Source organism: Physeter macrocephalus, chromosome 9 (assembly GCF_002837175.3).
Source record: "Physeter macrocephalus isolate SW-GA chromosome 9, ASM283717v5, whole genome shotgun sequence".
In the NCBI taxonomy this organism is placed as follows: Eukaryota; Metazoa; Chordata; class Mammalia; order Artiodactyla; family Physeteridae; genus Physeter; species Physeter macrocephalus.
In genome coordinates, this window is record NC_041222.1 from 47,728,536 (window position 1) to 47,741,931 (window position 13,396).

At 39.8% G+C, this 13,396-nt stretch overlaps 1 protein-coding gene across 5 annotated transcripts in view; it reads right to left on the minus strand.

Annotated features, from left to right (window-relative positions):
• AK3 (adenylate kinase 3) overlaps positions 1-13,396 on the minus strand; it is a 47,938-nt gene that overhangs the window by 26,668 nt on the left and 7,874 nt on the right. For 4 of the 5 annotated variants that reach the window (XM_028493947.2, XM_028493946.2, XM_007112337.3 and 1 more), the window contains exons 2-4: positions 7,774-7,893; positions 6,640-6,812; positions 5,877-5,995 (exon numbers count right to left, since the gene is read on the minus strand). In XM_028493947.2, the coding sequence (XP_028349748.1) occupies positions 5,877-5,995; positions 6,640-6,812; positions 7,774-7,893 (412 nt within the window). Of the gene's footprint in view, positions 1-2,699; positions 2,778-5,876; positions 5,996-6,639; positions 6,813-7,773; positions 7,894-13,396 lie in introns of all 5 variants that reach the window. The other variant, XR_448084.3, reaches the window with a different exon arrangement.

The following is a 13,396-nucleotide window of genomic DNA, read 5'->3' on the forward strand; positions in this document are numbered from 1 at the left end:
GTTATACCTTTCTAAGAATTTGTCCATTTCTTCCAGGTTGTCCATTTTATTGGCATAGAGTTGCTTGTAGTAGTCTCTTATGATGCTCTGTATTTCTGCAGTGTCTGTTGTAACTTCTCCTTTTTCATTTCTAATTTTATTGATTTGAGTCCTCTCCCTCTTTTTACAGAATTCTGTTGCATTTTTATACACTAATAAACTATCAGAGAAATTAAGAAAACAATCCCACTAACAATTGCATTAAAACAAAAACAAAAACAAAACCCTGGGAATAAATCTAACCAAGGAGGTCAAAGAGCTGTACTCAGAAAACTATAAGGCACTGAAGAAGACACAAAAAAATAGAAAGATATACCATGTTCATGGATTGGAACAATATTGTTAAAATGACGATACTACGCAAGGCAATATACAGATTCAGTGTAATCCCTATCAAAATACCAATGGCATTTTTCATAGCACTAGAACAAATAATTCTGAAATTTGCATGGATCCACAAAAGACCCCGAATAGCTGAAACAATCTTGAGGAAGAACAGAGCTGGAGGCATCATGCTCCCTGACTTCAGACTATAATACAAAGCTACAGTAATCAAAACAGTATGATACTAGCACAAAACCATATACATAAATCAATGGAACTGAATAAACAGCCCAGCAATAAACCTGCACTTGTATGGTCAATTAATCTATGACAAAGGAGGCAAGAATATACAATGGGGAGAAGACAGCCTCTTCAGTAAATGGTGTTGGAAAAGCTGGACAGCTACATGGAAAAGAATCAAACTGGATTACTCTCTCACAGCATTTACACAAAATCAAGAAGGATTAAAGACTTAAATGTAAGACCTGAAGCCATAACACTCCTAGAAGAAAACAGAGGGAGTATGCTCTTTGAAATCAGTTTTAGCAATATATTTTTTTAGATCTGTCTCCTCAGGCAAGGGAAGCAAAAGCAAAAATAAACAAATGGGGCTACATCAAACTAAAAAGTTTTTGCATAGCCAAGGAAACTATCAACAAAATGAAAAGGCAGCCTACTGAATGGGAGAAGATATTTGGAAATGATTTATCTGATAAGGGGTTAATATCCAAAATATACAAAGAACTTATACAACTCAACATCAAAAAAATAAACAATCTGATTAAAAAATGGGCAGAGGACCTGAACAGACATTTTTCCAAAGAAGATATACAGATGGCCAACAGACACATGAAAAGATGTTCACCATAACTAATCATCAGGGAAATGCAAATCAAAAGCAAAATGAGATATCATCTCGCACCTATCAAAATGGCTTTTATCAAAAAAACAACAAATAACAAGTGTTGGTGAGGATGTGGATAAAAGGGAACTATCATGCACTGTTGGTGGATATGAAAATTGGTGCAGCCACTATGAAAAACTGTATGGAGGTTCCTCAAAAAATTAAAATAGGGGCTGCCCTGGTGGCGCAGTGGTTGAGAGTCTGCCTGCCGTTGCAGGGGACGCGGGTTCGTGCCCCGGTCTGGGAGGATCCCACGTGCCGCGGAGCGGCTGGGCCCGTGAGCCATGGCCACTGGGCCTGCGCGTCTGGAGCCCGTGCTCCGCAATGGGAGAGGCCAGAACAGTGAGAGGCCCGTGTACCGCAAAAAAAAAAAAAAAAAAAAAAATTAAAAATAGAACTGCAATATGACCCAGCAATTCTACTTTTGGGCATTTATCCAAAGAAAACAAAAACACTAACTCAAAAAGCTATATGCACCTCCATGTTCATTGCAGCATTATTTATAATACCCAAGATATGGAAACAACCTAAGTGTCAGACGAATGCATAAAGAAGATGTAGTATATATATAAAATGGAATATTATTCAGCCATAAAAAGAATGAAATTTTGCCATTTGCAAAAACATAGATGCACCTAGAGGGTATTAAGCTAAGTGAAGTAAGACAGAGAAATATAAACACTGTATGATTTCACTTGTGGAATCTAAAAAACAAAACAAATGAACAAACATAACAAAACAAAACAGACTCAGATACAGAGAATAAATTGCTGGTTGCCAGAGGGGAGGGATACAGGGGAATAAGGGAAATAGGTGTGGGATATTAAGAGGTAGAAACTTTTGGTTGTAAAATAAATGTCATGGGGATGTAAATACATCATAGGGAATATAGTCAATAATATTGTAATAACTGTATGGTGACAGTAACAACTTATTGTGATAATTTTCTAATAAACTATTGAATCACTATGTTGTACATCTGAAACTAATATAATATTGTAAGTCAATTATACTTCAATTTTTAAAAAATGAAAGAAAAAAAATCCCACAGGTCTCAGTTTTCCTAATGAGCTTTTCAAAATGATTCTTAAAAGATGATAGTGTAGATTTAAGGGTGTCAGTAAGTATAGGTCTGTGTGATCAAGAGAGAAAGGCACTTGGCTGGGTGTTGGAAAACCTAGATTTTGGTTTCAGTTGTGTGCTCTGGCTAACACAAATGGTCACTTTTAAGATGCACTTATCATTTTTTGAGCATGTGCTAAGTGCTAATAATTCATTTAATCCTCTTTAAAGCTCAAGTTTCCTTATTTTACTGATAAAGCTATGTGTTAGGGATGTAAAGCAATAACCCAAATCACCAAAATGGTAGTAGGTTTCCAAACACAGGTCCTGCCAAACACCAGAACATCCTTGGCTTTCTTTGTCTACTTACCCCTTTGCAAGACAGCTTTCTAATACTTGATTATCCTTCCTTCTTTCACTTCGTTTATTTTTTCTCTATGCTCTCCTTCTGCATTTTAGGGAAAAGGGAATTTTAAAACGTTGTTTTTATTGTGTTTCCTATTGGGTTTCTCTATTTCTCCCCAGGCAGATTTGTCTGGCTTGTTACCAGGCCAGCAGCCAAAGTCTATTCACTCCAGTTTCCTGGGGGTTCAATGGTGAGAAGTATCAGAATCCAGGGGCTGCTTTTCAAAACAGACATATTCCTGCCAGAGATTCTGGCATTCCTCTTATTTACCCTCCTGCTCCAGCTACTCATATACACACTGGCTTAAAGGCTGCAGAAAAGCAAATGAAGAACTCTGGTTTATTACTTTCTAAAAACAGGATCCGTCATACTTCTGTAACCTTTTCACTAGATTTTAAGATGTTTCACTGGGAACAAAAGCATTCCTTTCTGGATACCTCATAAGATTTGCCAGTTCAGACTAAGTTAAATAATTCCCACTGTTTTCTTGGTAAGAAACATCTGCTAAAGCCCTCCTGCTTCTAAATTCACAGACATCTTGTAAAACTTTCAAGAGAACAAGCTTCTTGACTGTTGGAAGCCTCTTGAAGAGCCACCTTAAAGTCAAGCCAATGTCAGAAGTGGGTTAATTACTGAAGGAACAACTACAGGCACCTATTCAGTCCTAAAGATGTGTACCTTGGACGAACATGTGTCACCTTAATTTCTACGTAATAAAATGGACCCAGCTTCAGCTATTGGTCCTCTAAAAAGTAAGAGCATCATGTTGCTTGTAAACACAGACTTAATTACACTATCAGATGTCCCACAGCTGAGAAGAGTTTTAAGAGCAACAATACAACTGTCGGTATTTTAAAATAACAATGCAGACTCTCACTAAGGCTGCTGCAAATACCGCTTTTAATTGTTGGTTAAGTCTATTCCTAGTTCTATGTGCAGGAGCTTAGAGGGAAATGCTTTGATTGATGGCAAGAGGTAGCAAAAGCAGAAGCCGAGAAAGACTAGGGTACCTCCTGAGATAGGGACCTGGGCCATACACTTCATCTCTACAGTCTTCCCATATTCCCTTCCCACACTTTAGAGAACTAATCCCTACGGCCACTGTATTTCCACTGCATTCTGTTATTACCTCTGTTAACAGCCTCACAGTGTTGTTATCTGCTCAGCAACAATGTGTTCTCCCTTCTTCTGGTTACTTTTGAATGAATAACAAAAGCCTTTTAGGGAAACAACCTTTTCACCAAACTCAGTCTGTGAGATTCAGATGGTACTGTCCCTACTTCCCAGACTCAAGGATGGACATGATCAGAGCTAGTTAGTGCCAACTCCAGGACTTTTGCAGGCAAAGAGGCTCTCTTTTCTGCTGGGGTAGATAAACTGGTAGGAGGTGAGCTGGAATGTTGAGGTGCTCACACAGGGAGAGCCCACCTGAGATTGAAGCCAACATAAGGAAATGGAGTGACTGAGGCCTGATGACACTGTTTGAACACCTGGATCCAAACCATCTACCTTTGGACCCTTTAGTTACATGACCAATAAATTTCCCTTTTGCTTAAGCTAGGGTGAATTAGGTCTCTGATTCACATAAGCACGTATCACACTGTATGATGAATATTGTTTACCCAGCACTTTGCCTCATAAAGAAGGTGAGTTTCTTTGGGGCTGGCAGGGACTGGGTCTAATTATCTGTGTGGACCAGGGGCCTAGCTAGCACAGTGTCAACAGAGTAAATTATAATCGTTACCACTCAGTGATTTAACAGTGCCAGGACTGCTGTAAGTCTTTATAGGGGCTCTCTCACTTCACTCCCTTAACAACCCTATAAAGTGGGTACTATTTAATACTGCTTTGATTTTACAAATGAAGAATTTGTGGCACAGAAGTTGAAACACCTTGCCCAGGGCCACACAGCTGGTAATCTGCAGAGCCAGGCTCTTTATATAATCAATCACAAAATTATAGTAACAGCTACTCCCTTGTAATTTCACCCTCCAGAAATAACTATTAAAATTATTTGGAGACTACTGCTTCAGAATTCACTGCATAGTTACCCCATTACAACAACAACAATAATAGCTAATAATCATATAGTGCTTAATGTATGTCAGACACAATTCTAAGAGTTACACATATTAACTCCATCTTTCAACCCTCTAGTCTCATCCCCCTTTTACAGTGGAGAAAACAGAGGTTAAGCAAGAGGTTAAGGTCAAGTTAATAAATGGTGAGCTGGGATTTGAACTTTGGCACTCTGGCTCCAGAGTCTGTGCTCTAACCACAGCACTGTCCTGTCCTAATGCTGAGTCATTTTTCAGTAAGTGAATGAATGAAAGGAAAGTGAATGTAATCAATCCTCTGTTAGGAGAGGGGAAGGCTGAGTAAAGAAACGGAATTGTTTCTTAGCCTGAGTCAATTATTAATTCAGTAGAGTTCCCATATTTGTGGTGGGATATGACTACCCTTAAGAGTTAACAAAACTACGTTTGAATATAAACTTCTAAAGACTGTTTGGCCAAATAAGTGATCTGAGGATTATGTCCTTTGAGAGTCTTCTGTGCTGTAGTGCCCTCTATTGTCACAGGGAGTGGGCACCATTAGGTCTGCCTCCCCGGCATTCATTCCAGCCCTCCCTCCACTAGACAACAGAGTTTGGGTGAGACTGACCCACTCCCTGCTCTGGGTGTGGACCAATGAGTGTAATCTCTCCCATCCCAGTGACTGGTTCAGGAATGGGCAGTAACCTAGGCCTAGAATACAAAGCATTCCCTGACCACCGTGGCTGTTCAAGTTGGTTCAATCTAAGGCTTTTGTTCACTGGGGGGAAGGCGACCCCTCAGCCTTTCATGAAGAGAATGCTGTGGCTGTTCCTGGCAACCATGTATAACTATGCAGGAAGCCTAAAGACAGAGCCAATACAAAACAGAGAGAAGAGCAAAATTCTGATCAAACCTAGGGGCAAATGAAGCCCAAACTACCTTCTGGACTTCTCTGTTACACAAGCAAATAAATGTCCTTTATTATTTAAACCAATTTGAGTTGGATCTTCTGGTATTTTAGCACTTTGGCTATAAAGCATGGATAATCAGAAAATGATTTAGTGATTCATCAGACAAGAGAAGTTGTGAAAAGTGACCAACTCACCGGTAGTATTCCAGGACGGGCTCTGTTTGGGCTTCGTAAGCCTTCAGTCTCTTGACAACCGTCTCTGGTCTATCATCCTCACGCTGAACGAGAGGCTCCCCAGTCAGATCATCAATGCCCTAAATGGGAGTTAGAAGATGCTGGCATCAAATATCATATTTTTGAAGGATATTTTTATAGGTAGTTAACTGATTTTTAAACAGACATCTATGCAAGCACCAAACAAAAATGTGTTTTTAAATAAATGGAATCAAATCCAAATCCAGGTCATTGCAACACAGAGCCATGAGACCCCACGATCATTTCCACAGTGTCAATCACCTTCTCTTTAGAGCAAAAGGTTTTCTAAGCAGCCTCTAGATAATTTTATATTACATATTATGTTTATGTTATATATTATTATATATATTATTTTAAAAACATATATATACAAAAAGATTCAGCTACAGACTGGGAATCTCAACTGCAAGCCCTAAATAACCCAAGGTGTCATTAATCCCTACTGCCCCAATTTCTAACACACTCTCTGGCACAGAGTAGGAAATCAATATATGCTTTTGAAGGAATAAACCCCCGTTGCTCCTGGGGATGCCTTTACTACCAAGCTGACTGGACTAGACCAGTTGACTACACCAAGTAACCTGAGAACATGGCCTCAGGAGTTCTGGTCATCCAAGGGTATCCAAGGTCATCTGTGAGTGCAAGAGGACTGGAGACAGTTGGCTACACGGAAGGCCAAGTCAGTTCTTCCCTAAATACTCACCACGGTTTTGGGAGGGTTGAATTCGATGTTGTAGACACGGCCGCTGCCTGGATGGATCCAGCGAGCAGTGAGGCGTTGCTTGATGACCTCAAAGGGCACGTTCAGATTAATCACTGTGTCTATCTGATAAGCTCTATCCAGGGCTTCTGCCTGTGGAAGTGTCCTTGGAAAACCTTTAGAAAGTAAATTAAAAATGAACAAAGGAAGAAAGAGCCATGGGGAGAAAGGGATGAAGGAAGAAAATCAGTTAATATTGAGCAATCTGAACAAAAGCAATAACACCAGGAAGGCTGATGACAACCTTGTTGTAGTTGTAGGGCAACCGTGATAGTTAATTTTATGTGTCAACTTGTCCAGACCACAGGTTGCTCAGATATTTGGTCAAACAGTATTTTGGGTGTGTCTGTGAGGGTGTTTTGGGGTGAGATTAACACTTAAATCAGTTGACTGAGTAAAGCAGACTGTTATCCCTAATGTGGGTAGGCCTGGATAGAATAAAGTTGCTGGCCTCCCCAGAAGATAAAGGGGAATTCCTCCTGCCTGATGGCCTTGCAGTTGGGACATGGCTTTTTCCTGCCTTTGAACTCAAACTCAAACATCACCTCTTCCTGGGTCTCATCTGCCTTCAGACTGAAACTACACCATCACACCACCAGCTCTCCTGGGTCTCCAGGTTCCTGACTCACTTTGAAGATCTTAGGACTTGTCCACCTCCATAACTGTGTGAGAGAATTCCTTATAATAAACACCTCTCTCTAGAAACTAAAAATCAACATATCCTCAAGGATCCCGCCACACCTCTGGCTGGGGAATGTTTACAGCTGATTGTAAGTTACTCTCCAGCCTTCCTTCTTCCTTTTGTGATCCTCCCTTATCCTAAATATTCTCAAAAAGCGGGGAAGGAACAAAAAGTCATATCTGAAGGAGCTTAGAAATCATGCAGTCCACTTCCCTCTGTGCATTAAATAAAAGAAGCAAGCCAGAGAAGATGACTGACCCCCAAGGCCCCAGGGTGGCGAGTGGCAGCACTCAGGCCCCCTGACCACCATCCATGTCTGTAGCACATGAAATCCTCACTCTCCTGTCTGCACGCATCCTTTTGGGCAGCTGAAATGTTCTCAATATTCCACTTACCATCCAATAGCCAGCTATATTGGGTGAGATTTTTCAGCTCATGAAGGACCAACCGAGTCATGACATCGTCTGGGATGAGCTTCCCTTGGTCAATGAAAGTCTTGGCTAACACACCAATTTCTATAGCAGAGGCGAGAAAAAAGGCAAGTCAGCAAGTGCATCTATTCTACCCCATTCTAGGCCTCTAGGAAATTGGTTACCTAAAGACGCCCCCTGGATAACACACTCATTTGAAAATGTGCATCATCAACTTTTGTGATAAAAACAGAGATTACAAAATAATCTAAGCCTATTTCAAAATCTCCATTACATAAAAATAATGGAAAGCTATAAACCAATATGTTAGCAGTAGTCATCTCTGTGATAGAATTATGTTATTTTTTTTTTTTACATACTTTCACTTTTCTGTGTTCTTCTAAATCTTCTATGGGAAAAAATATATATACTAACTGAAATTATTTTCTTTTTAAATAAGAAACTGAAATAGTCATTATTTTTAAGTGGCTCAGTTTAAGTGCCGGCAATCATGTTACTATAGAGATTTTTCTAATCCTCTAAAACAGGTGCTGCTGTCACAATTCAGTTTTTGACCAGATCAGCACTGTGATCATGTTACATTTTTATTAATAAAATACCTGAAAAGAATTTATGAACAACTTTTGAATGTTACCTATAATTGTATGTCATTCTTACACAACAATATTTTCATTTCCTCATCATCTCTTACCAAACTATTTACACACATTCAGAATTTTTAATGCCACTGTAAAAACCTGTGTACTTATAGTTTTGTGTTCTTTTTTCACTTAGCATCATTTTGTAAATACTTTTCAGTGATTTTATATAGTCATTTAGTCATTTTTGGTAACTAATACTCCATCAGTATATATCTATGTTTGATAAAAATATACTCTTTCGGACTTCCCTTGTGGCACAGTGGTTAAGAATCCGCCTGCCAATGCAGGGGACACGGGTTTGAGCCCTGGTCTGGGAAGATCCCACATGCCGCAGAGCAACTAAGCTCATGTGCCACAACTACTGAGCCCGCACACTAGAGCCCGTGAGCCACAACTACTGAAGCCCGCGTGCCGCAACTACAGAAACCCACACGCCCTAGAGCCCATGCTCCGCAACAAGAGAAGCCACCATAATGAGAAGCCCGAGCACAGCAACGAAGAGTAGCCCCTGTTCGCCACAACTAGAGAAAGCCCACGTGCACCAATGAAGACCCAACGCAGCCAAAAAAAAAAGTCTACATCAAAAAACAAAACTCTAAAAAAAAAAAAAATTAAAAAATATATACTCTATCATGGCAATATATACTGTTGGACATTTAAATTTTTAAATTAGTCTTGATTTTTCCCTACCACTTCTGCTTTTAAAGATCTTAACACTCTTTTTCTTTTTTCTTTCTTTTCTTTGGGGGGGGGCTTCTGAGTTATTTCTGATGGATAAATTCTCAGGATTCAGAGATTAAACAGTCAAACTTTATGACTGTTTTCATGGATACCAAGGGGGGAGAGGGGGTGGGATGAATTGGGAGATTGGGATTGACATATATACACTACTATGTATAAGACAGATAACTAATGAGAACCTACCGTATAGCACAGGGAACTCTACTCAGTGCTCTGTGGTGACCTAAATGGGAAGGAAATCCAAAAAAGAGGGCATATATGTATACAAATAGCTGATTCACTTTGCAGTATAGCAGAAAATAACACAACGTTGTGAAGCAACCATATTCCAATAAAAATTTTTTTAAAAGTTTATGACTGTTTTCATAATTCTTGGTAGGGATTGACATACTGACTTCAGAACATATCCTAAATTGTCAAATTCATGAAACTTTAGATTTCTAACTAAGCACATTAACTACATGGAAATTGGCCGCCATTTGACAGGTGTACTGCTTGGGTTTATAAACAGCATCTGGAAGAGGCCCTGGGTTCTGAGAGCGCCCAGGACTCTCTAAAATACTCTCTTGGAAAGGTCCACATACTTAATATGTGTGCACCTCTCTGTTGTCAGGGTTTTGACCACTGCTCTGGGGGACAAAGAGCTCAAACTCAGTATTGAGGAAAATCGTAATTCTCCAGGGCTGAGTCCCTAAAAGTAGTATTGGTCCCTCCCCTCCCCTCTCATTCTTCAGGCCAAGCCCTCAACTGATGGCAACAAATGAATTGAGATAATGGGATTAAGTGATAAAGTACTTAATTTTATATTAAGTATAAGAATAGCCTTAAGAAAAGATGATCTGTTCTTGCCATTTCAACACTGTACCAGAGACTGTAGCCAGGGCAATGAGTCCAGAAAAAGAACAAAAGGCATCCAGAAAGGAAGAAGTAAAATTATCTCTATTCCCAGGTGACATGCTCTTGTATTTAGAAAATCCAAAGGAATCTACTAAAAAACTATTAGAACTAATAAATGAGTTCAGCAAAGTTGCAAGGTACAAGATCAAAAGTATACAAAAATGAACAATATGAAAATGAAATTAAGAAAATTCCATTTACAATTGTATCAAAAAGAATAAAAAACTTAGCAATATACTTTTTTAAAAAAGCACAAAACTGGTAATCTGAAAACCACAACATTGTTGAAAGAGATTAAAGAAGACCTAACTAAATGGAAAGATAGTTTATATTTGTGGATTAGAAAAGTTAATATTAAGATGGCAAGACTCCTTGAAAATAATCTACAGATTCAATGCAATCCTATCAAAATCCCAGCTGGTGTCTTTGTAGAAACTGACAGAATGACTGTAAAATTCATATGGAAATGCAAGGTATCCAGAATAGCTCAAAACAATCTTGAAAAAGAAGAACCAAGTTGGAGGACACACACTTCGGATTTCAAAAGACTGTCTGTACTGGCATAAGGATAGACATAATGTTGCTATGAATATTCATATATAAGTTTTTGTGTGAACACATGGAACAGAAATGAGAGCCCAGAAATAACCCCTCACATTTACGGTCAATTGATTTTCAACAAGGATACCAAGCCAATTCAATGGGGGAAGAAACAGTCTTCTCAACAAGTGGTGCTGGGACAACTGAATATCCATACACAGAAGAACAGGTTAGGTTAGGCGGGCCTCTACCTAACACCATATTAAAATATTAACTCGGGGGCTTCCCTGGTGGCGCAGTGGTTGAGAATCTGCCTTCCAATGCAGGGGACACAGGTTTGAGCCCTGGTCTGGGAAGATCCCACTTGCCGCGGAGCAACTAGGCCCGTGAGCCACAACTACTGAACCTGCGCGTCTGGAGCCTGTGCTCCGCAACAAGAAAGGCCGCGACAGTGAGAGGCCCGCGCACCACGATGAAGAGCAGCCCCCACTCGCCGCAGCTAGAGAAAGCCCTCGCACAGAAACGAAGACCCAACACAGCCAAAAATAAATAAATTAATTAATTAAAAAAATTAACTCAATATGTATATCACAGACCTAAATGTAAGAACTAAAACTACAAAACTCTTAACTGGACTTCATTAAAATTTAATAAAACTTTTATGCTTCAAAGAACACCATCACCAAAGTGAAAATCCAATCTACTGAATGTGAGAATATTCCTGTAACTCATATACCTAATAAGGAACTTTTATCTAGACTATCTAAAGAATTCTTACGACTCAGCATTTAAAAAGGAAATCCATTTTTTTAAACGGGCAAAGGATCTGAATACAAAAAAACAGATATACGAATGGCCAATAAGCACATGGAAAGATGCTCAACACCATTAGTCATTAGTGAAATAACAAATGGAAACCACAAGGAGATATCACTTCACACTCACCAGGATGGCTGTAATCAAAAAGACATAACAAAAAAAAAGACATAAGTGTTGGAAAGAATGTTGAGAAATTGAAACCCTCATATATTGCTTGTGGGATTATAAATGGTATAGGCAATTTGGAAAACAGTGTGGCAGTTTTTCAAAGGTTTAAACAGAGTTACTACATGACACAGCAATTCAACTCAGGAATATTTTTCCAAGAGAAATAAAAACATAAGTTCACACGAAAACTTATATGTGAATGTTCACAGCAACATTATTCACAATAGCCAAAAAGCGAAAACAACCCAAATCTTCATCAAATGACAAGTGGGTAAATAAAATGTGGAATATCCATACAAAATTATATTGTTTAGCCATAAAAAGAAGTGAAGTACTGATACATGTTGCAAAGTGTATGAACTTTTTTTTTTTTGGCTACGTTGGGTCCTTGTTGCTGTGCGTGGGCTTTCTCCAGTAGCAGCGAGCGGGGACTACTCTTCATTGCAGTGCGTGGGCTTCTCACTGCTGTGGCTTCTCTTTGTTGCGGAGCACAGGCTCTAGGCACACGGGCTCAAGTAGTTGTGGCACGCGGGCTCAGCAGTTGTGGCATGCAGGCTCAGTAGTTGTGGCACATGGGGTTAGTTGCTCCGCAGCATGTGGGATCTTCCCGGACCAGGGCTCGAACCCGTGTCCCCTGCATTGGCAGGTGGATTCTTAACCACTGCGCCACCAGGGAAGTCCCAAAGTGTATGAACTTTGAAAACATGCTAAGTGGAAAAAGCCAGACACAAAAAACCACGTGTTACATCACACCATTTATATGAAATGTTCAGAGTAGGCAAATCTAGAGAGACAGAAGGAAGATCAGTGGTTGTCCAGGGCTGGGAGCATTGGGGGAAAATGGAGAGTGACTACTAATGGGAATAGGGTGTCTTTTTGGGGTGATAAAAATGTTTTAAAATTGACTGTGGTGACGGTTGCACAACTCTGAATGTAATTAAAAAAAACCACTGATTCATAGTTTAAGAGGGTTAATTTTATGTAATGTGAATTATATCTCAATAAAGATGTTTTTTTTTTTTTAAAGTAGGACTTCCCTGGTGGCGCAGTGGTTAAGAATCCACCTGCCAATGCAGGGGACACAGGTTCAAACACTGGCCGGAAAGATCCCACATGCCACGGAGCAACTAAGCCTGCGCACCACAACTACTGAAGCCTGCATGCTCTAGGGCCTGCGTGCCACAACTACTGAGCTTGCATGCTGCAGCTACTGAAGCCCACACACCTAGAGCCCATACCCCGCAACTGGACAAGCCACTGCAACGAGAAGCCCACGCACCGCAACAAAGAGTAGCCCCCACTCGCCGCAACTAGAGAAAGCCCGCACACAGCAATGAAGACCCAACACAGCCAAAAAAAAAAAAAAAAAAAAATTAAAGATGAAAAATACCTGGTAGGCAAAACAAAAGAAAAAAAAAGCCACTTGTCAGAATGGCCATCATCAAAAAATCTAGAAACAATAAATGCTGGAGAGGGTGTGGAGAAAAGGGAACACTCTTGCACTGCTGGTGGGGATGTAAATTGATACAGCCACTATGGAGAACAGTATGGAGGTTCCTTAAAAAACTACAAATAGAACTACCATACGACCCAGCAATCCCACTACTGGGCATATACCCTGAGAAAACCATAATTCAAAAAGAGTCATGTACCAAAATGTTCATTGCAGCTCTATTTACAATAGCCAGGACATGGAAGCAACCTAAGTGTCCATCAACAGATGAATGGATAAAGAAGATGTGGCACATATATACAATGGAATATTACTCAGCCATAAAAAG